This window comes from Wyeomyia smithii, chromosome 1 (assembly GCF_029784165.1).
Source record: "Wyeomyia smithii strain HCP4-BCI-WySm-NY-G18 chromosome 1, ASM2978416v1, whole genome shotgun sequence".
NCBI classification, from domain to species: Eukaryota; Metazoa; Arthropoda; class Insecta; order Diptera; family Culicidae; genus Wyeomyia; species Wyeomyia smithii.
The window spans coordinates 16,688,951-16,712,849 of record NC_073694.1 but is presented as its reverse complement, the minus strand read 5'-3'; the positions used below and the strand labels follow the sequence as shown (position 1 = coordinate 16,712,849).

At 37.0% G+C, this 23,899-nt stretch overlaps 1 protein-coding gene across 11 annotated transcripts in view; it reads right to left on the bottom strand.

Annotated features, from left to right (window-relative positions):
- LOC129717311 (histone deacetylase 4) overlaps nt 1-23,899 on the bottom strand; it is a 148,479-nt gene that overhangs the window by 35,744 nt on the left and 88,836 nt on the right. For 9 of the 11 annotated variants that reach the window (XM_055667181.1, XM_055667185.1, XM_055667215.1 and 6 more), the window contains 6 exons: nt 16,372-16,502; nt 5,004-5,111; nt 4,629-4,796; nt 4,491-4,561; nt 4,287-4,423; nt 3,702-3,935 (listed from right to left, as the gene is read on the bottom strand). In XM_055667181.1, coding sequence (XP_055523156.1) covers nt 3,702-3,935; nt 4,287-4,423; nt 4,491-4,561; nt 4,629-4,796; nt 5,004-5,111; nt 16,372-16,502 — 849 coding nt within the window. The remainder of the gene's footprint in view (nt 1-3,701; nt 3,936-4,286; nt 4,424-4,490; nt 4,562-4,628; nt 4,797-5,003; nt 5,112-16,371; nt 16,503-23,899) is intronic. The other 2 variants (XM_055667226.1, XM_055667232.1) reach the window with 2 other exon arrangements.

The following is a 23,899-nucleotide window of genomic DNA, read 5'->3' as shown; positions in this document are numbered from 1 at the left end:
TCGCTGGTCAATTCATAAATGACCTTCTTTCGTGCTTTATTAAACAAGTTTTTTGTGAGAAGCATAACACAATATACCTACCAACTGCGCCGCTCAAAATAAAATTAGATTTTGTTTTTACATACTGATAAATTCAAAGTCAGTTTAGGTGTAGGAACTTGTTCTAAATTTTCCTGAGAGCGGACACACGTTCGTGACGGCGGACAGCTTTCACGTAGCAGTGGAAACAAATATGAAAGAATACCTATAGCTTAGGAAAATGTTTGCTCCGTTAAAAAACAGCTAAGTAGCGTACCGAAGTATTTAATATGACTGACATATTCTTCAAAACGAAATTCACGACAATAATTGAACAATTCTTAAGCACGTCGTTACATAAAATACGGATAAAATACGAAAAGTAGTATTTACTCAAGAATGCTTCAACTAACAATACAGTGACACACCTAAAGCGTTCACTGTCAACAAACAACAGCTGAAAGAAGCTACTGGTGGAAACTTTGTCTTGAAGAAAACATTGTACTATCAGCTAGAGCCACACGATGTAGAACGCGTAAAATTTAATCAAACCTCCTATCGAATATCACTTGGTACATCCAATTCTAAACCTGAAGACCATTAGTTTTGGTAAATATCACATTTTTCATAATCATTATTGGCTGTGGGGTTAAATTGCGAAGATTTTTTCAATGGGACCGACTAGCGATCACTTTTGCTATGGGACAAACCAACTTGCTATTTTTTTCATAGTTCCTCAGAACAAAGTATTCAAAAATATTTGTTTTATCGAAAGTAGATATAAAAAGGAATTGATTCCATAAATAAACTCAAAATTGATAAAAATGCAATTGGGATGGACTTGCCATGAGCGGCAGTAAAGCTCAAACTAACTCTAACGTTTCAATATAGGTACTTTGAAAGAGATCCTATAGACAGCTATGACAACCTATCGTAAAGCTTTGTACGAAAAACGGTACAACTATATGTAAGTTTTTTGAAAAAAACAATGTCAGAGTTTTTGAAGAAAAAAAAATGTATTATTTTTTAAAATGTTTTTAATAAACTTGTAGATCCCCTTAGGAAGGCCAAGTTCAAAGGCCGAAACGTCGGACATAAAACCTAGTAGCGTTTTGATACACCCCTAAGACTGAAAAAGCCGTATTTCCCTTGAACTAAATTACAAAGTTTTTGAATGTCGAACAAAATATAAACATCTTTCTTTCTTCCTTCAGTTCACGAACATCCAGGTCTTATATATTGTTTTTAAGACCAAAACGTTGATTTTTTTACCGGTCGTTGAGTATTGAAATATTCTTTCAGGAAAAATAACATAAATCCCGACGCATTGCAAAATAGAACTATTATTCTAAAGAAGTAAATGCCATATAAGGCAAAGCCTGTTTAAAACAAAAAAAAATTTTCTTCGTTCGGATAAATTTGAAATATGTTTCAAGAATTTGATTACAGTTAATTGCTGACAACTCTCAAACTTTCCGTGACACTTATTAATTAGTCGTGTCAAATAAATATATTAATTAAAAAATTGCGAAAGCTTCGACTTGACTTAGTGGCAATAATAAATTATAAGTCAGAAAAAAGACTACGTGGTCTATTCGTTAACCCGCACGCGGGGGGATTTTTCGTGGTCTTTTGATAAGCCACCCCCCGTCTCCCTATATATGACTACGTGTTTGGGAACGGCCCCTTTGAAACAAACCAAAAATTATTTTTCTTTCAACCAATCAACAGTTAGAATGGAATGTTGTAATGCAACAAACAAATAGTTTTCTCTTTACTCAATCAAGTTATTCGAAATCATCCTCGTTCTCTTATTTCTCGTTCTTTCTAACCTTTCTTTTCTTCTACCTTGTATATTCGTCAAGTGCAAAGTCAGAATCACTTCTATGCCATAATCTGAACTTGTTTTTGACATTGTAAAATTGTGTGTCCCCTAAACAAGAGTAACATTTCTCAATTATGTGTTCAACGATAGCGAACCATTTACTTTTTATTCATTCATTGATCAAGTATACTCTTTTGATAACACGTTTAAAATATTTTTGATAAGGTACCTGGCGATTTTGAAACTTATGCTGACTTTGAAGTCAGAGTGTTTTGAAACAATACTAAAAATTCAGGCAATTACAACTTTTTCTGCTTAACACATCGATCACTTTGTCTGCACACTATAAGGCATGATATCTGGTCAGCCTAGTGATAGCAATGAACTATCTGATAAAACACATTTAAATACACAACGGTGTGCGAAGAGGAGTCCTCTAACACAGAGAAATCCGAAAAAACGCTTGAAAATTTTTACAAGTCGAGTAGCATAGAACATTTGGCCTGTAATATAGAGCTTCAGAGCTTTAGTTTTGACAGAAATTGCTATGCCCTCCTAAACGAAAGACAAAAAGTGACCTCTTTAACCTTGTGGGCTGCAAAAATAACCACATTTTGATGTACGTAAAAGATGCGTAAAATTTATTCCTACAAACAAATTACTAGATACCTTGTAGCGCATTTGGACGGCTTCATATTCCTCGAATTTGACTTCAGTGATGACATGAATTTTATGCTCTGCGTGAATAAAAAATACCTCCCGCATGATGTTACGGTTTTTTGTCTTTAAAAACAAAAATTACCGGCTGAGAGTTTATTCTTCTATAACTGACTTAGTATACCAGATATCTGTTGAGATATATTCAATTTAATTTATAGTCGCAATGAGCACAAACCAAAATAATGTAATAATGTGCATCGGAAATTTGGTCCGAAATTTCGCGAAATTTCGTAATCGTCGAAATTGGAACTTTAATTTCGCGAAATTTTAGGCGGAATTTAGCGAAATTCAACGAGATTTTTCGGCAATTTCGCGAAACCGAAATTTCGCGAAATTTCGGGAAATTTCGAGTTTTGCGAAATTATACGAAATCATTCGAAATCTCGCACAGCCTTATTGCCTTCTCAATGCTACAGTTATTTAGATGTTTAAAAATTCTAATTTAAAAGACTGGTCTAATATAAAACATTATAACTCCAAAACAAGAAGAGTTGGAAGAAAAGTGTCTTCGGCAAAGTTGTTCTTGACAGTATTTTCTACCGCTTCGCTGAAGACAATTTCTCTAGACTTTGTTTGAGGCTTTTCATGTACCAATTTTTTCTGAAGATAGTAATCAGATTTTTGAAAAGACTTAAAAACACTACGATAAAACAAAAATTAAACCACGTGGCTTAGGAACGACCCTTAGGTTAAATCACTTACAACACTTGACATTTCACAAGTTAGTTGTTTAGCACACAAACTTGTAGAAATCGTGCAGTTGTTTACTTGTTTGTCACTGATTAGTTTGCTTTAGTAGTAACACCAGCGTCACAACACTATACTTTACTAATAATCTAAGACACAATAAAGAAATTTCACGTAAACTCATATTCGGAGTTCGCAGCACTCTCTCAGATTTCCCGTGATATATTTTCAAAAATTCTCGCCAGTACTAACCCTCTAGTGCCCAGTGCTGCCTTTGGACGGACTTCAGTTAAACCTCTAAAAAGTTTCAATAAAAACTTAAAAAATGTTTATAAAGCTTCATTGTGATTATTTCGAAGTCCGTCCAAAAAGTAAATTGTGCACTAGTGTGTTAAACTGGCGAAATCTCACTAAAATCGAAGAGAGTGTCGTGAAATCTCTCGATACCTACTTGCTGGATGTGCGGCCATCGAGGACAGCGCGTGATGCGACAACTGGGAATGTTGGGCCTGCTGTTGGGCGTGCTGCTGCTGCTGCTGCTGTTGCGCCTGCGACTGCTTCTGCAGCCGTCGCTGGGCGGCCTGCTGAAGACGCTCCTGTCGGCGTGCTGCCAGCGGACCGGTCATGGCCCGCTTCTCGATGACGCGCTGCTTGATGCGAATCTTCAGCAAATTGGACTCGGAAGCTGTTGTGGCAAAAATACAACACATGCGTTTGTTTTGAGCGGTTAGTGGTGTGGCTTCATACATCGATACAATCAGTCTGGCTGGATGTGTTCTGAGGGACCCAACGTGTTTTTTTTTGGTTGTTGTTTAGTACGTTACGTTAGTTTCAACTAGGTTAGGTGTTACCTGAAGCGTAACAAACACACTGCCAATTGGCGGCCGTAAAGCTAAACGAAGGTTTTCGGTTGGATCCCTAACTTCCAACCGCGGTAATTAGTGCCAATCAAGCAGTAAAAAAAAACAATTCACGCAAACACAAATGATTGACCCCAGTTAAAGGGGGACAGAAGAGGGGTCTAGAGTAGACTCACCTGTTTTCCTCAGCGGGAAGTCCGAATCGTATTTGGCGATAGACGATGGCGGTGGTGGTGGAATTTTGTATGGATGGGAACTGGCTGACACCGCTCCGGCCGGTATCGATTCACCAGAGGAGGACTTAACGACACCCCTGCAGTTAATGAAGAAAAAGTTAGACAATCTCGACTTGAATTACACGCGAGAGATCGCGAAATTACCAATTCCGATAGGAGGACGGTGAGCTCATACCATTGGAGGCTGCTGCTTGCTTTTTCTGTATTAGGAAGGTCTACAAACGGGAACACAATAATGAGAACAAAACTTACAACAGCGGAGTACAAACGACGGATACGCACCTGTAGTTTTTGCTTGACCTCGGAGCTTGCGTTGGCGCTGAAGTCCTGCTTCTCCTTGCGCTTCATTGCCTCCCGCTCGCGGCGCTCGCGCTGCTGGGCGGCTTCCTCGGCCAGCCGCTGATCGCGCAGTTCCTGGAAGATGTAGCCAGTAGTGTGATAGGCCGCAAGCTATATCGGTATCGTATTCGGTTGTGAACAAATTGTTTTGTGTTTTGGACGCAGCAGCGATTGGACAGCACAACAGAAATTACCACCAACACCAGCAACAATGTTGCGATGCGGTAAGGCTTCTTTCTGCTGTGCGTCGCGCCGCCAAACAATTATTGTACATTTCGAAAGATCAGAGTAAAGTCTGTCCCGGTGGGTGAAAGTTACCTGGAATTTGTGCTCCAGCTGCTGCCGGTGCTGCATCTCGAGCTCCTTGTTCTTCTCCTGGAAGGCATGCCAAAGTTTTTGCTTCTGCATCTCCTGTTCCTTGCGGAGCTGTAGAATGCGAGGAAACAACAACAAAATTCATCAGTTTCTTGTAAACATTCATCTTGAATTTATGGACTCAATTAGCGATTTCTAAATTTTGATGTGAGATGTTCGATGTCAAATTTTGGATATTTTTTTATTTTCTTTCAGTTTGATGCCAGTCTTTTGAATCATCAATTACCTAGGTTAAATTTTAATTTAGTTTTCTCTCATTTTTAAATGTTTACTCAAGACTAAAATAGTGTTCATAGTGGACACAAAAAAATCTATCAACTAGACATAATAAAACGTTGACCGGAAACGATCAACGTTCATCTTTTTTTCCACGCGAATAAGCGTTATTTTCCAATTCTTAATACGCAAAACGACAGAACTAAAAAAAACTAATTAAAATGATAATAAATTATCTATACGAAACGACAGAGGAGCAGCACCAGTACCACAGAACTAATTTAGCTAACCCACAGCGTTCTTTTTATTTTTTTTTCTGTTTTCATTTGACGATCACTTTTCCGACTCTGACGCCAAACGGAAAGCGAAAAAGTTTCCCACGACGTGTCATCGCGGAATATGTTTTATTTTTAAACTTTTCCCCTCCCCTCGGGCGTGGTGTCTGTCGTCGGTTCAAGCGCAATTCCGAGTTTTTTTAAATTTCCGACGATATATATATTGCCAAATTATCTCTCGCCGCTAGTAGTAAACTTGTCTGTCTGTTTGGGTAATAAATTTCGGTAATCTAAATGTCCCACAATTAAATCGCCAAGTGACTTTCATCACACAGAGAGAAAGAGAGAGGGAGAGTGTTCCATCAGTCCAGGGGAAAAATAAAACTAAACAAACTCAAATCAAAACTATAAAATTGCACTCACAAGTGGAGGCATTTTACATGCTAGGCATTAATCTAACCTACAGACTGTTTCTTTGTTTACATGGCTATTTTTAGAACTCGCTTCCAACCAAGCTTGGTCACGTCCGCCGTTTTGGTTCCCCCCTCCCTTTGCTTGCTTGCTTACTGTTCTCCGGTGTGGCTAGAATCCGTTCTGTGAATCGGCCGCTCATATCCGCGTGTGTGTATGCGCGGAGCTTGCTACTCCCATGCAGAGTGATGTGCAAAAATAAAACTCATCTATAGTGTTATTATTCAACGAAAAATCCACCAGGCGCGGACATTGCGCCGTTGGAAAAACTTTTGAATCACACCTTTTCCGACGACCGTGGCCGCGGCGCAAATATATTTATGAATGGGGGTTTGTTGATGATTTTTTTTTTTGAACAATGTACAAATGACCACCAAAGTCGTACAAACTCCGAAGATACTAGGTGTGCTCTCTCTGCCAGGATTAAACTGCGGCTTGAAAAAAAGATTTTTTTGCTTGTTGGGGGTCTAATTAAGAGCTATTTTCACTTCTGACCTACCGGGCTTCGGAAGCGTTGTTCAGTACTTTTGAGCAAAATTTGTGAGTATTTTCTGTCTTGATCTACTCTGGTCTTTGAAAGCATTTTCCAGCGAACATATTTTAGGATTATTTTTATGTTAGACTTTTCTACCTACATTGAGTTTTAAGGTGACGTTTTCCAGAATTTTCTACTTTAACCTTTTTTCTCCTTCTTCTTAAGCCTCTATGAGCGTTTTTGTTTAGTAATTCTGAGGTAAGCTTAGGATAGTTTTGGCCTATTTTGGCTTTCATATGTGTCTAACGGCGATTCTGTCTGTTGGAGCGCTTCTCGACGTCGAGGCTTTTGGAGCGTTTCTCGACGATTCTGAGCTCAATTTGGATTTTTTCAAGTTTGGTTTTTGAAGTATTTTCTGTTTTGAACTTTTCTGACCTTCATATTTCAGCAATTATGAGCTCGATCTGTTTTGATTTTTTCGACCTTCAGAAGCGTTTTTTAATCATTCTGACTCTAGATTGGGATCATTTTCTTTTTTGGCCTTAAAGGCGAATTCAACTCTAGTTTTATTTTGAGGTCGTTCTAGTTTACTATTGTTTTTCTGTAACCCCAGGCAAAATTATTTTACTTTTTATTTTTTTTTTCTGGTGCGTTTAAGAAGCGGTTCTCAGCAATTTCATCTAAATTTGGGATCTATACTTCAACTTTGGTTGATGTTTTTGCTCTTCTGAACCACATTTGTGACTATTTTCTATTTTGGCATTTTCTGGCCGTTATCCATTGTTTCAAGGCAACTATGAGCCTAATCTGGGATTAAGAAACGATTTTCTGGGATTTAGAAGTGTTTCATTCTCTTCTTTTTCTAGCATTAAGAACCGCTGATCCTGAACTAAACTTGCACACTTATAGCGAATTTTTTTATTCCACTGTGTGCGGGCAAAACTGCCGAGGAATAATGAAACGTCATCGCCATTTAAGACACAAGTAAGAAAGAGATGCCAGATAATTGTTTACGAACTTAGCGCGTGCGGTGGTGAGTTGAAGCTGACAAATTTTACAGTGCGCTTCGGCGGCACGCCAGGTTAAAACTGGGTCAATATCGAGTGAATAAAGAAGGGTTTTGACAGCAGTTAGTGCGCTTCCAGGTCAAAACGAGGTGAGCTGGTGGAATAAAGAAATTCGCTATTAGAATTTACTGCCGGATCTCGGTCATTTATTGCTGAGAACGGCACCACTAATTAATTTTTAGAATTGCTGGAGAACGCATTTCTAAGCTTAATTTGGGTTTATTTCTTATTTTGACCAGGCTTGTGAATGGTCACGGTAGAACGACTTTGATCGATGTTGATGAACAAACACATTATACGAGTACTCGACGTTTTTTTCCTCTAAACGTATTGTGACATTTTTTTCTAGAATCACGAAAATCACGCACGTTGTGTGCGGATATTTTGGAAATTAATTGTATCATTGATCTTCTAATAATTTCTCAACTGAAATTGAGAATTGAGTAAACAGAAATAAAACAAAGTAACATCGCCAAACGAATAACAGCGTGCCTCTCTTCGATATGAGTATGTCAATTGACCATCTGTTCTTTGTACGTGAACCGTTCTACATTTTCAAGCGAAAGCCTACTGCGACGCACACTAACGAAGCGAAATCAAATGAAACCGTTGACCGTTTACAGGCCTGATTGTAACCATTTCTGGCCCTTAGAAGCTGTTTTTAGTAGTTTTGAGATCATGCCCTGTTTTGGTCTTTATGACCATTTTTCGAATTCTGAACTTAGTTAGAGATTGATTTCAATTTAGAAGCATTCCTTTTGGCTCAGTATTTTGTTGTTTTACAACGAAAGATTGAGCCCAAATTTTGCTCGGGATTTTATGACGTAAAATTACGTCTTACGGCAACATAGAAAGGGGTTCTCAAGCACTCGTCTATCTGACGGCTATTATTGAATTTTTGATTGCTGCAGAAATACTAGATATGGTATGGAATTCAGCCAGGGATAGCGGGAGAATTAAAGTCATCGGTGACTTAGAAGAATAACAAGAGAACTAGAATCTTTCTGTGTCATTGGTGAATGACAATTCAAAATCGCCTTCAAGGTTACCAATCAATTAATAAAACAGAGAGTTGAGATAGAATTATCACTGAAAATCGAGTATATTTCCAAACCTATTGCAAAAATATATATTGACAAAAGACGTAAAAATTTCGTGATTCTCACATTATTTTGCGGTCGTGTCTTATAAACAACCTCTTCAACTTTTTCCGGTGATTCTAAGCCTAATTTGAGAGCATTTTCTATCAAATTGGAACTAGATTTAAAATCATTTTATTTTCGACTTTTAGAAGGTTTTAACCATTCTAAAATGAAGTGAAAATCTTTTTTGTTATGTTTTTCTGTGATTCTGAGCTAAAATTATGTCATTTTTTTCCCTCATTTTTCTCCCTGCTCATTTTTCTATTCATACAATTATTACTATCCGAAGCAGTTTCGTTTATTTTTTCGTCCATTAACACTCTATGATGAAAGAATTTTCTCTTAGCTTGTTGAAATTTGTTTTTCAATGTTTTTCTCTGTTTTGGTCTTATTTTTGCACCATATGTTTCCAGTTTCATATTATTTTTGTTCATAGAATGTTAACTTTTGTACACTTCTTTTTTTTCGATTTATTAAAAAACTTTCTATGCTATTCCCTAATTTATTATGCATTTCAGAGGGCAGAAAATTTTCCAATATACCCTTACCCCCTAGATTTTGCTATGCTGCCTGGTTATTGTTTTACTAAAGGTATGACGTGTTTTCATTTTATTTTGTTTATTCTTTAATAATTCTCTATTTTGTTTTAACTTTTTAGTTTGAATTTGTTTCAACAACAATTTTAACAGATATCGTGGATTTTGTTGCACTTCTGCATACTCTTTCTATGTGGTGCCTTTATGTTCGATTACTGCGCTTTATGCAGGTTTTGCGCTGTTGTTTCCTGAGGATTTTCTAAAAAACAGTATTCACGCGATATATTTTTCCCATTTTATTTGTATATATGTTTATTAAAAATGTCGAGTACATTTTTGGAACAATCGAATTCATTTTGCTCATTTTATTTGACATTTTTTTTTATTTTTTTTCTGCTTCTTTTTGTAAATTTCCGCTCACTGTTCGGACTCTTTTGGTTCCTTTTCTACTATTTTATTTCTCTCTCTCTATAAATTAACTTATCTTGCATAGGAGCTATCAAGGGACTTAAACATGGGTTTATTCTCCAGCTCCTTTCATCACCTTTCTTTTTTTTTCTCTGTGTGGACTCAGCACTGCGACCAGAGACATTTGATCTATTGTGATATTGCCCAGGTGTTTTCTGTATTCCGCACTTTATATTATTGGCCAATATCACTGTTGAAGTAAATGATACGCTTTTTTCATTTATATCCGTGCTTACTGCTCTACAATACCAAGCCTCTTTCTATCCTACCAATATCGCCAAATTAAAATTTCCTGGAGTGAGACTTCACCTAACGTTTCTCTGGCCAGGTTTATTCTAAGAGAGACATAATATGTTAAGAGGAAGGAGTCTTATCGAAACCTCGTTCCCCGTGGTAATATCGCCAATTACAATTCCCTGGAGAGGATAAATATTCCTATGATCAGTTTTATTATAAGAAGGACTTATTTTGTCAAGAGGAAGGAGTCTTATCGAAACCTTGTTCCTCCTACCATCACCGCGTCACAATTACAATTCGTTATACGTTATACGGTTGCGTTATACGGCCTTCACGTCGACTTTTCGAATGCATCTCTCAATTCTTTTGATTCTGTATAGACACTGATGTAGATTCGTTGGGTTGCGTACTTGAAGTACAAATGGAGCTTGTGTTTTTTGTTGACGTAAAGTGATGATATTTTATCTGACCAAAACATAAACTTTTCATCGGTATGATGTTCTGAAAGAAATTGAATAAGAATTTTGGTCATACAATCGCTCTGGTATACATTTTGATTGATAACCAAGCTACTAGGCTTGAACCATGATTTAGACAAAAAGGAAAAATTCTTTTCTGTTTACTGCTCTGGCCGATCTTCCACTACATTCCTGGTGGATTATTGTTAAAGTTTTCAAGAAGTTATACACAGTTAAAACCGAAAGATTTGCGCTTTCAAAATGCTTTACCGTGAACTTTTGCCATAATTTTTGTTAAGTTCATAGCGAACTGTACAATGCGCTTGTGGAATGCTCCTTGTTTCGGCGCCATTTGAACAGAACCGGGCATGCATGAAAAAAAAAAAAACAAATAATACAGACCTAAAGAGGAGAGAGAGAGGAGCTTTCATATACATACTATCATTTCTCTGTGAGCGTGTTTGTTGTGGAGTAAGTGAGTCTTAAAAAAATCCAAATTTTTAGTTGTCACGCGTTAAGTGAACCCCTTCAAAGTTTTTTTAGCGATTTTTAGCTTTTTTTAATAATTTACAATTTAGTTATGTTTTCTAAATAGTTTCAATTAATTTTATTGCTTTCACTCGCAAATATGAATAAATTTGAAAAATTAAATGTGAAAATTGATTGAATATTCATAGGGTTTACTTTAGGTAAATTCTATCGATTCTCATCCAATCATGGGCACTTTTTACTGACTACAAGGTTGGAAATCCAATTTTCACTTCTCTTGTTCAGTAGAGTAATTACAATGTATCAATCAGGTGAATTTTTGCTGAAGACTGTTAAAAATTCCTTCAAATGAGTACCTATATGGTATTTATTTCCGTTCAATGAGAACGTTATCGATTATCGTGTGTTTCTCTCGAACTTTAAATTGACAAAACAAATCATCCTGAGCAAGGTAAAATCGGATCGAAGTGTTTCACTTGATATTGAAACAACTATAACTAAATTGGCATCAAACATTTCTCTTTTAGACGGGCTTCGGTAAAATCACTCGGTCTAAAAGAAGAAACTATTGCTGTTTTCCGTACTGTGCTGTAAGGAATAATCGGCAGATTAGTCGAGCAAGAGATGCTCTTTACCGCAAGTAACCCCTATGGTGCGTAAAAAGCTGGATAAATGCGCTTGTTTTAAACTCATTGTCAGCTGCGTGAACGGTAATCATGTGCATTCAGTGTTCAGTGTGAGTGACAAATTGTTTGGGTCTTATTTCATATGCAGAGCAAGCTGAACCCATAAAGGCCCAAACATTTTTAATGTAGAACAACGTTTTGCTTTAGCCTGTCACATAGGGGTGGAAACTGGAACTCTATTAACGAGATGGGAAGAACTTTGTCCCTTTTTTTTCTAACAGTGTTTAACTCACAGTGATTGTTGTTCTGGAAGCTGTCTGAGTTTCTCCTACAAATGTGTTCCAGTACCACCAAGTGCAAATGTTGGAACCACATATGTTCCAATTACCGTCGATACAGTTTATCGGTTTGGAGGTCTAAATGATAGTGGAGCCAGCATTACACAGAAAACCTGTGCTTATAACGACGAATATGTAGGTTCTTTGCATTTTTAAACGAAGGTGCTCTTGGACTTATCATGTACTATACGATAACCTTTGGAACTAACAACGCCAAGCAAAATCGACTAAATATGATCAATTTGTTTATATTAATTTTCTATCGTTAAGTGTCAAACTCATGCAGAGTGTTGTTCAGGAAGCTGTTTGAGTTTTTCATATGACACACTCTCTGCGAAGCTACACCAACAAACCAATTTTTGAAATGCATATTTCAGCAAAGTAAATATTTTTCCTAGATTCTGTAGTGTTTGAACCTTCCAAAAACGTAAATGTCAAATTTATAGTGTTTAAGAAACTAGAAAACTAATTGCAAAGTTCAAGTAAAATTAACAAAAATATATATATTATATTATATTATATTACAATGCATTGCGTGAGGGGGGATTGAAAATTGTCAACTTCCGCGTTACGTAACATGTGAATGTTACCTAAAAGAAAAACTATTGACGCAAGGTAACCGTATTAATTAAATGAAAACTTCGTCCGCATCGCTCAAGCCAATCTTCCGAATGTGATGGTTATCGCAATTATGGGACGTGACATCACCACATTTAACGATGAAAAGAACATTTTTGAACGACCAGCACCATATCGTGGGATAAGCCAGCTATTTATTTTGGGGGCAAGTCTAGATGAAAAAATCTTCAGCGGCAAAAATGCACTCGAATTTTCTTGAGTAAGTAGTGTGAGTTTAAAAAAATTAAGGAAATAATATGAGAGCGAAAAAAACTAAAAAGCGGAATTTTTGGGTTTTTATAATTTTTGAATAGTTTCTTGTTGGAATTAAGAACACATTTGTAAACTTGTTTTCAATATAAATGCTGAATAAACTGCTAACGTACTTAGACATTGTAAAAAAACTACAATAAAGATAAATTCTATATGTTTTACACATAATGTCATATAAGACACTTTTGAGAATATTTATGATACATATGTCACTTATGAAAAGAATTGATTTGATCATAACTCACATTCCTTCACTGAAAATCTCCAAGTTTAAGTTTGGTTCTGTATTTACAAACATTAAACGACAAAGTAAATTTGTTACATAGTTTATGGATAACCCCACAAACCAAGTGCATAAAGTAGAAGTAGAAATATATAAAATCAGATATTGAACTAATTCTTATGAAAATGTCTTAGAAATATGTGATAAATAATGGATATCGACTGATTCATATTTTCGTGACGTTACAACGGAGTGAGAATACCCCTTGCTGAAAAATGAGCGTTGTAACGTCACGAAATATAAAAGCTTCTCAAATATAGATGTTACCAGTTATAGGCACTCTAAACACGGCAAAATGTTCGATTATTATTTGTTATCAAATCGTGGAAGAAGAAATTGTTATAGAATTCCAAACAGAGCAGAGTTTTTGACTTCTATAAGAAAAGTCCCGACACCTCAATTTCTCGCGCGTTGTAACGTCACGCTAAATTTTCACTCCCCTAAGTAATATAAACAAAGTAAACAAAATTCTTATACATCATTCTTATAGGAAATTTTGTCTACTTTCCGAATCTGTAATAATATCAAAGGGTTTCATGAGAAAAAAAATCAAGTTAGAATTAAAATGATGCCAACAGAATAGTCAAAACGTTGTAACGTCACGGTAGAATGTGTCATATAAATGTGTTCCACTAAACCCACCGGCATCAGGAATAAACACGCATTCACAACCACCAACCACAACTTCTGTGTCAATCAATCCTCCCATCAGTACAATTGAAGTGAACAACTTGGTTTGTTTTCAACCGATTTCCTACATTCTTGCAGCAATCAATTGGAAAATTATGCACGCATCCGCCCAAAACGCCGAAATATGTTGTTTGATTATGCGGACTATTGTTCTATTGAAAATTGTCAAGCCTTATTGAAATTGCTGGCTTCCCTTAAAAGGTCAACAGAAAAGTAGTTAGCCGTAGACAGAATAGTGTAGCTAGTTAGCAACGGGTTTAGCCAATATCAGCTGGTTTTTCAGATTTGCTTTCGGCTTAAACAATTCACTTGTCGGTTGCTCACATATTTCAGCAGCAGCGTAGCAGTAAACAGTTCGACATGCCTGTTGAAGGCTTCGGGCTTCTTTCCCGCGATGAAGTTTTGCTTTGATTTGGCAACAACACATTCTGTACTGGATCCTTGCAATCAAAATCTGCCTCTTACAGTTGATATTGTCAGAGTGCCTGTATTCCCCCCGGTTGCGATCAGCATATCCGATTTTGAACAGCAAACTTCTCTGTTAGAACGCCTTAACAAAGCCGGTAAATTCGACTTTACAGAAATAATTTGAACTCGATTCAATCAATCAGCATGAACAATGAATTTCGTCGTCTCTCAGTTGCTCAGTTGTGACATGATGCAACACACAACAGCAAGCAGAAGAAACCGCTTGATGTTCCAAGCCGCAACATGGGTTATAGCGTTGCGTGTGTTAGAGCACCATCGATGTTTTTTCGCTGGATACAAAAATTAAATGCGAATTGTGGAACCATTCGTCTAAGAAAATGAGAGAATGTGGTGAAACTTAGCAAAAATACGGGATCTATTTTATAGCACCCGTCGAGTGTTTCTGGTAAAATTAGTTATATTCTTCAGGCGGAAGGTGAACCGGACGAACAGTCCACAACATTGACAGTAGCGTAGCGGATTGTGATGGTAGCAGCAGCGAATTGCGGCAGTAGCAGTAGCGGGTTGCACTAGTATCAGCTGGCTTTCCGAATTTTCTTTCGGCTTAAGCAAATCACTTGCGCGGTTGGTCACATGTCTCAGCAGCAGCGCGGTTATTTTCAGTGTGTGTTGTTAGAGTGCCACTGTTGGGGCAGCACAAAGGTTGCGATTAGCATCATATTTAATTTTAAACATTTTATTAATAACTCAAAAAACGCAAGGGGCGGAGCCAATATAAAATACATATATTTTACTTTAAATAAATTGTTCACACAATTTATGTAAAAGAACTTTATTTCGATATTAATATGTTTGATCTGCACTGTGCTTGATCGAGAAGAAATAATTCACACCACCAAACACATTCAAAATTGATTTCACCATTTTGCTCCCGTTGTCCGTCTGAAGCAATATATCCTCAAGAAAAAGGTCGGTTATAAACATGTTATAAATCAGTTTTAACAACAATTTGTAATGTATATACAACATCAATCTTTAATTCTGATATATAATATCAATAGGAGTTGATTAAAACTTAATGTTTCTCTTGCAGTTTATTCACAACATGTTTATAACTTGATGTTGCAGCGTTACAGGTGTTACTTGGGTTAGTATACATTGTGACTCATTAATGAAAGACTCCAAACAAGGTTGAACAATTTGTTGATAGTGTAAGTAGTTCTACATCAGTCATGCGGTTGTGTCTTGAAGACAATTTCTCATTTTTTTTTGAAAATGGTCGTTCTCAGCATTGCAATGGCAGATTTGGAAAAATTTGGAATATTTTTCAGGGGAAATAGTTGTGCTAAGTTTTCATGTCAGGTAGAATAAGAGTGCATTTTGAAGTTTTTGAATTATTTCAGTACAAAATCACGGAACTACGTATTCTCATAGAAATTAAAATAACATAATCGTCCTTTTTTTTAAGGGGGGGATTTGTCCCCCCCTTTGGAAAAAAAATCGTCCCTAATGTTTTTAGCTATACATTTTCAGAATGATGTCTCTTGAATCCATAGCCAGTTTTGACGAAAACCCAAGATAGCTCTTAGCTTATCTTAGCTTATCAAGAATAATCCTGATCCAAGGGAATGGTACCTCTAATAACGAAACATCTCCTTTCTGTGATCTTTGTGGAGGTGCAGAACACGGTCTTCAAACAACAAAGGTCACGTTAACAAATCCCTCCCCTCTCCCAACCTGATTGCAAGTACATGACCGGCGGCGCATTAAGTCACAATATTGAGTACTATGAGAATAGTCTAGTCGGTCACTCCTGGTCCCATTTGATTGATTTTCAGTGATTCTGAGTCTTAATTAGGATTATTTAGGGCTTCTGAGATTCAAAAGTGTTTCCCAGTGATTCTGAACTGAATTGATTATTATTCTCTTTTTTTACTGCGAGAAGCATTTTTTTAGTAATTCTAAGTAAAATTAATTTTCCATCGGGCATATTTTTTAGTGATTGTAAGCTAAATTTGATAATAATTTTACTATGATCTAATTCTCCTTTTAGTTAGTGCAAATCCGTTCTCGTTTTTTTCTCATTAAATAATTAATGAAAACCTGCATTTCCAGCTCTATATTTAAAAGTCGTGTGTCAGTCAATCCTACGCATAACAATCTTCTACGCAAATATGATTATATTTTCTGGGTTAAAAAAAAAAAACAGAAAAAAATTACCTCCAGTATCTGTTGGTTGATGTCAGTCGGTCCAGCCGCCGGTTGTGATGTCGAGGGTGTATCCAGTGCGATGCCGGTGCTGGGCATCACCAGAACCCGGTCCCGTCCCATCGTGGAGTCGCGTGCCATTTCTGCAAAGGTAACCGAAGAATAGTGGAAAAAAGAAACACTGTTAGAAATCGATTATGCAGAGAGAAAAAAGAAACAAACGGGGAAACCGGATCAAGTTGCTGAAAATAGAAACCAAAAAATTACTTCTAGCGGTTTTTTTTTTTCGGGACACAAAAGCGAAGAACGAATCGCGTTCTGCTTGATCAAAAGGGACCGGCAGCGATGAAGCAGTACACACTATCAGCATTTATTTTTAGCTGCCGGTGTTGTGTCACGCGGTCTAATGGATGTAAAACGTGGTTGGCTTCCAGACGTGTTTTTATTTCCTTTTTTCTTCCAGTCCTGGTATTCGATTACATATTGCTTTCATTATTATTGATAAGTGAGTTGGCATTATTATGCTGAAGGAAAGAAAAAATCGGTTTTGTGAACCTGAAAAGGTTGTATGACTCTTCTTCCATTATTTTTCTATTACTATTACAATATAAGTATTCGACTTGGCATTTCGCGTTCGTGGTGCAGCAGCAATCCGATTTACCGCCATAAAGCACTTGGCAGTATGCTTTTCCTTCGAACCGATAGCTTCTTCGTGATGTAATGTCATGAGCAATGAATAATGACTTGTAACGATTTACTCTCTACATTTCATCGTTAAATCGATTATGTTAAGAGTATACTCTGTGCAGTTGGCAGAGTCTTTCAAAAAGGAAACATTATTTCTCATTAATAGTAAAAGTACTACGACTATGTAATTGTTACTTGAATTTTAGGGCAATACGCAATAACTAATCTACAGATTGTTTCGCTCTATTAAAACAATCACAGTTTGCCTTCGAAAATAACACTGGTACAGGCAAACTCTCGTTATAAGGTACCTTCGATATAGCATCACTCGATATACGGTACTTTTTACCTCGAAATAAGGTACATATTTATATTATGTTACAAATAACTCCGAAATTGGTATGGAAACTTCTATAAACAACATACTGGTTATCTTGTCAACATTTCTGCTTACTATTGATTATTTAGGAAGTGTCCATAAATTACGTTACACTCAGCAGAAGTTTGAAAAAACGTACAAAAAATTAATTTTGCCGAGAAAACATGATATAGTGTGGATGGGAACGGGGGAGCAGATGAAAAAATTAACTTGAAGTTTGACCCCTGAACAATCTGTGTGAAATTTAAAATACAATGTTCGAAAAAAAATGTTCGAAAAAATGTTCCAAACCCAGTTTTTCTTTCATAAACCGCACTTGAACACTCTCTCAGCTGAAACAAGTTTTGATTTAAAATACTACAAGGTATACAGCCCTAGGGGTTGTATGGAATGGTGACGTAGGACTAAATATTTAATATATGCTAAACTAAATATTATTATATGCTGCGCTTAACTGTTCATAGGTAACACTACCGTTTATTTTTGATAGTCGTTATTTTAAAACTAACGATGCATGAATACATGAAAATTTTACACTAGTAGTAGTTGCGAAAATTCTCATAACTCTTATCTTCAAGCATCTATAGTTCTGAAAAGAACCGATTCCATAATATTCAGTTAAAAATTCGTGCTACAAAACGCTGATAATCGCACCATGAATATTTTGAGTTGACTCGTATGCAGCTCTCGTTTTTCAATGTCGCGTACCTTTAACAGCTGCACTGCTCTCGCTTATGTGTAACAAACTAAACTGAAGCTGAATTTTCTACACGCAGTCTTTTGTATCGAGTTCAGAGCAGATTTTTGCAATTAAGGCGTGGCCACGTAGCTTCGAGAAAGAGGAACAAACCAAAACACTTTCGATACTACTGAGTGATTTTCATAAGCATCAAAAGAAAGGTTTTGCTTTCCCGATGCGAAAATCACTCTGGTTCTTAGATTAACTAATTTTCGTTTCTTATGTTTGACTGATAACGGTGTTCGAGTGAACACAAACGAACAATTAAACCGGTAAATCACTCAATTTAGCAGTGAAAATTCTTGAAATGAGGGTTATGTCTTGTTGTGATAAACTATTCATAGGCAACACTACCGTTTATCTTTGGTGCGCCCTGGTCGTTATTGTAAAACAGATTATTGAGAAATAGATGAACATTTCACACTAGGAGTAGTTGTGAAAATTCTCGTAACTCTTATCTTCAAGCATTTATAGTTCTAAAAAGAACCGATTCGATAATCTTCAGCTCGAAATGTATGCTACAGAATGCTGATGATCACACCACCACCGGTAGCATCGATTATTTTGTTGGCCGCGTATAAAATTTGCTCTCCGCTGTGCCCTCCAGCAGCTGTGCCAGCAAAATATCCTGCAGCGTACAATGGTTATTATTGCTGCCGTGTGCAGAATACAGGTAACATGCTCCGCGGTGCCTGGAAGTTGACTCGTATGCAGCTCTCGTTTCTCAATGTCGCAAAGCTTTAACAGCTGCACCGCACTCGCTATTGTGGAACAAACTAAACTGAAGCTGAATTTTCCACACACAATCTTTTGTATCGAGTTCAGCGTCGATTTTTACCATTAAGGCGTGGCCACGTAGCTTATAGAAAGAGAAAGAAACAAACCAATACATCTTCAATACTACTGAGTGATTTTCATAAGCATCAAAAGAAAGTTTTTGCTTTCCCGCTGCGAAAATCACTCTGGTTCTTAGATTAACTAATTTTCGTTTCTTATCTTTGACTGATAACGGTGTTCGAGTGGGCACAAACATACAATTAAACCGGAAAATCACTCAATTTAGCAGTGAAAATTCTTGAAATGAGGGTTATATCTTGTTGTGATAAACTATTCATAGGCAACACTACCGTTTATTTTTGGTGCGCCCTGGTCGTTATTGTAAAAATGATTATTGAGAAATAGATGGACATTTCACACTAGGAGTAGTTGTGAAAATTCTCGTAACTCTTATCTTCAAGCATTTATAGTTCTAAAAAGAACCGATTCGATAATTTTCAGCTCGAAATGTATGCTACAGAATGCTGATAATCACACCACCACCGGTAGCATCGATTATTTTGTTGGCCGTGTATAAAATTTGCTCTCCGCTGTGCCCTCCAGCAGCTGTGCCAGCAAAATATCCTGCAGCGTACGATGGTTATTGTTGCTGCCGTGTGCAGAATACAGGTAACATGCTCCGCGGTGCCTGGAAGTTGACTCGTATGCAGCTTTCGTTTCTCAATGTCGCAAAGCTTTAACGGCTGCACCGCACTCGCTATTGTGGAACAAACTAAACTGAAGCTGAATTTTCCACACGCAGTCTTTTGTATCGAGTTCAGCGTCGATTTTTACCATTAAGGCGTGGCCACGTAGCTTATAGAAAGAGAGAGAAACAAACCAATACATCTTCAATACTACTGAGTGATTTTCATGAGCATCAAAAGAAAGTTTTTGCTTTCCCGCTGCGAAAGTCACTCTGGTTCTTAGATTAACTAATTTTCGTTGCTAATATTTGACTGATAACGGTGTTCGAGTGAACACAAACAAACAATTAAACCGGAAAATCACTCAATTTAGCAGTGAAAATTCTTGAAATGAGGGTTATATCTTGTTGTGATAAACTATTCACAGGCAACACTACCGTTTATCTTTGGTGCGCCCTGGTCGTTATTGTAAAAATAATTATTGAGAAATAGATGGACATTTCACACTAGGAGTAGTTGTGAAAATTCTCGTAACTCTTATCTTCAAGCATTTATAGTTCTAAAAAGAACCGTTTCGATAACCTTCAGCTCGAAATGTATGCTACAGAATGCTGATAATCACACCACCACCGGTAGCAACGATAAAATATAAAATTTGCTCTCCGCTGTGCCCTCCAGCAGCTGTGCCAGCAAAATATCCTGCAGCGTACAATGGTTATTATTGCTGCCGTGTGCAGAATACAGGTAACATGCTCCGCGGTGCCTGGAAGTTGACTCGTATGCAGCTCTCGTTTCTCAATGTCGCAAAGCTTTAACGGCTGCACCGCACTCGCTATTGTGGAACAAACTAAACTGAAGCTGAATTTTCCACACGCAGTCTTTTGTATCGAGTTCAGCGTAGATTTTTACCATTAAGGCGTGGCCACGCAGCTTAGACAAAGACAAACAAACCAAAACACTTTGTTGAGTCAAAATATGTAGGCAGTGGAATTTATTTCGTCCATGTTATTGTTATCTGTGCTTGGGAAGCAAGCCAAGAACAAGGGAAATGTATGGGAAAGCTTGACCTTGAAACTTTTCACCTTTTTCCACCATTAAGCAGTAAAGCAACAATGTTGAACATATTATCAAAAAATTGTTACACATTTTATCTATCCACCGAAATATAAATGACTAAGATGCATTAAGTCGTTCGCTTGCTATAACCGTTTGAAATCTGACGCAACATTTGCCAGTTTCATTTTCATTTTCACAAAGTGTAATCTAGTATAGAAAACAAAGACGTAGTCCTACGTCAAAAGAGCATTTTAATCAAAAACGTCATAGAACCTAGGAAAAAGTTGAAAATATGCTTAAAGTATGTTCAGCAGAATAATGTATTTCTCAAATATGAAAAAATGCCTAGGACATAGTAGGCCTCTTAAAACACATTCCAAAAAGTTTATTGGTATTTGTTTTTTTAGACATTTTTAGAATGTGCGTTTATGAAACTACCTGTATGTAGTCTATTTTCATGAGATAGAACCAAAGTATCTTCAGCAAAGTTTTTCTACATAAAATTATCTAAAACTTTGCTAAAGATTTCACTTTGATTTGATAGGTAAGAAAAAATATAAAATTATCATCTCACTTTTAGGCAGATTAATCAAGAATCTATTTGCATCAAAAGTTTCTCCTTAAGATATAAACAAAATTTGTCAAATACATCATAGCATTTAAATGGCATTTTTACACTCAAGAGGATCGTCAACGTTTTTCACGTTTTAAACCACTATGCAATGTGCATTTCTGAGCCACTTTTATGTGTAATGAATAGTTAGTTCAAACGGTCATTTTAAAATTCAACGAGGAAAATGCAAGCTTCGAAATCCTAAGGAACGGAGAAATAATTGAAAAAAATCTCAAGCCGTAAGCAGATATTCATGGTTCTTATTCACCAAAAATTAAAAAACAACAAGAAGAAAAAAAAGAAGTATTTTCGATACAACAATGTGTATGTTTGTAAATAAATGGTAAAAAAAACTAGTAATAAAAACATAGTGGTCCCCGTGGCTCTGTGGTTAGCGATGTCGGCCTACACGGTTGTGATATCGGGTTCGATTCCCGATCGAGTCAAGGAACTTTTCGAGCTGGAAATTTTCTCAACTCAGCACTGGGGCACGGTGTATTGTTGTACTTATCCTACACATGCAAAATGTGCCAAAAACAATATCGATAACGAATTCTCTCAACTATAATCTAGTTGATCGAGACCGCTATTAGTCCCAAGGCTAAGCGTGCGATATTGTTACAATAACAAAACGGCTTGAATTTTTTTTAATTTTTAATGCTCTAGACTACCTTTTTTTTGGACGCGGCTAAAAGTCTCCAAAAAAGCAAAAAAATGTGATTTTTATTGTATTTAAAACAAGTCGGTCCACACTTATAGTTGGATACTATTTCCAAAATAAACTATACGTAGACAAAAGACAACAAAATAAAGCGTTTGAAGCCCTATTGTTGAAAATGTTTCATGATTCGATATAAGGTACAATTCGATATAAAGTACAAATCAAAATTTGAAATGTACCTTATATCGAAGTTTGCCTGTATTTCCTGAACCGGAATGATGCTCAGAGGTTGAAAATCGACCGCAGACACCATTCTGAGATCCAAGATGGCGATATCCGGTTTCTGCTGAACAGTCTTAAATGGCAAAAAGTCATCCAATGTGGAACATCTTGGACCGAAATGATATCCAGGACAGCAGTTAACCACAACGAATGCTCTTGAACATACGAGATATGAGGAACAGTTTTGTTTTACCTTTCGTAAATTTTGAAGTGTGTTGATTGTAGCAACTCGATGTAATTTTTTAGAAAGTTGGTCAATAGTTTATAAGTTATTCCTCAATTGTTTACATTTTTGCAAGCCTTTCCATTTTATTTCAGTTTTATTTTGACCCTCTTCAAATGTTTGTCGTGATTGCCTAATTTGGTTGATTGCATCGATTTCCATTGCATTCAGTAAACTGAAAGTAGTAGCAGACACTAATTGAACACAAATCCCCATTCCGAATTTTTATCATTAAATTACAACATATCTTGATCCTATACGAACCAGACACCCACATTTAGAATGGCAGCATTAAAGACACAAATTAATTTTCGTCCAAAAGGGGACTCCATAAATATTACAAATACAAGACTAGCGCACATTACCCCGAGATCTCATTACTTCCAGTCGGCTCTAGAAGACAGAAAAAAATAACCCAACTTCAAAGTTGTCAACCATAAAATTTTATTCCCGATAAAGTTGATTACTTTCCGCCCAAGATCCACCAGATCAAACCAGACCAGACACGAAACAGTAAACAGCACTAACTAACAAGTGCCTGTCCGTGCCGAGGGTTCCACTTATGCTTCCCGCTCTTCAGTTACTTACAAACTTTCACTATCATCATAGTGCGTGTCTTTCAGCTGTGACCAACCACAGGAGGAATGAGAGAGAATGCAAGAAAAAAGAAGACAAAAAAGCCAGCGGAATTTAAACTTCCCGGGTGTCGTATTTTCCCACAGGGTTAAATTTAGAACCTCAGCCACACCTCCCGCGGTTCGGTTGTTAGTTCCGAGCGCCAGTAACAAAACCAGTGTAACGTAGGGTTACTCAACTCAAACTCAATCTGAGAAAAAAAAATCATGCGTTCCCTTTTGACTTCGCAGCGGTGGAGACGCACTATCATCCACTAGTAGCTGGATCGAATAACACCTGTGAGTGCGGCTTAGTAGGGCGGCTTTCTCCTTCTAATCAGCCAGATGGTTAACGTTTTGTGTCACTTGACACATTTGTTCAGTTGCTTGGGGGAATCGAATTGCGTCAACGTTGTTGTCACTGTCGACGACGACGACACGACGCTGCGTTGTTCAGTGTTTCAGTGTGAATGCGCCATTTTTGTGGTATGTGTTCGTGTATGTGGTGATATGTAAGTAGTAATCTAAATTTACGACCTGATCTCGGAACAGCGTGCGTTCTGTAGTCTCCTACCGCGGTAATAACACATGTGCGAGCGGTGAGTGCGCGTCACTTGTCGTCGCATTGTTGTAAGCCAACGAAAAAGTTAAAAAAAAAACACGAATTAATCCACCTAGCGGTCTAATCTGATATTTCTCATACGAATCCTATTTTACCTTTACGCATTTTTCATTTGGGATTTAAATTAGCAGTATTTTCGCTAATCACTAACCTATTATTGGGTGAAGCTCAATGCAAACGAAAACTACTCTATGAGAATAT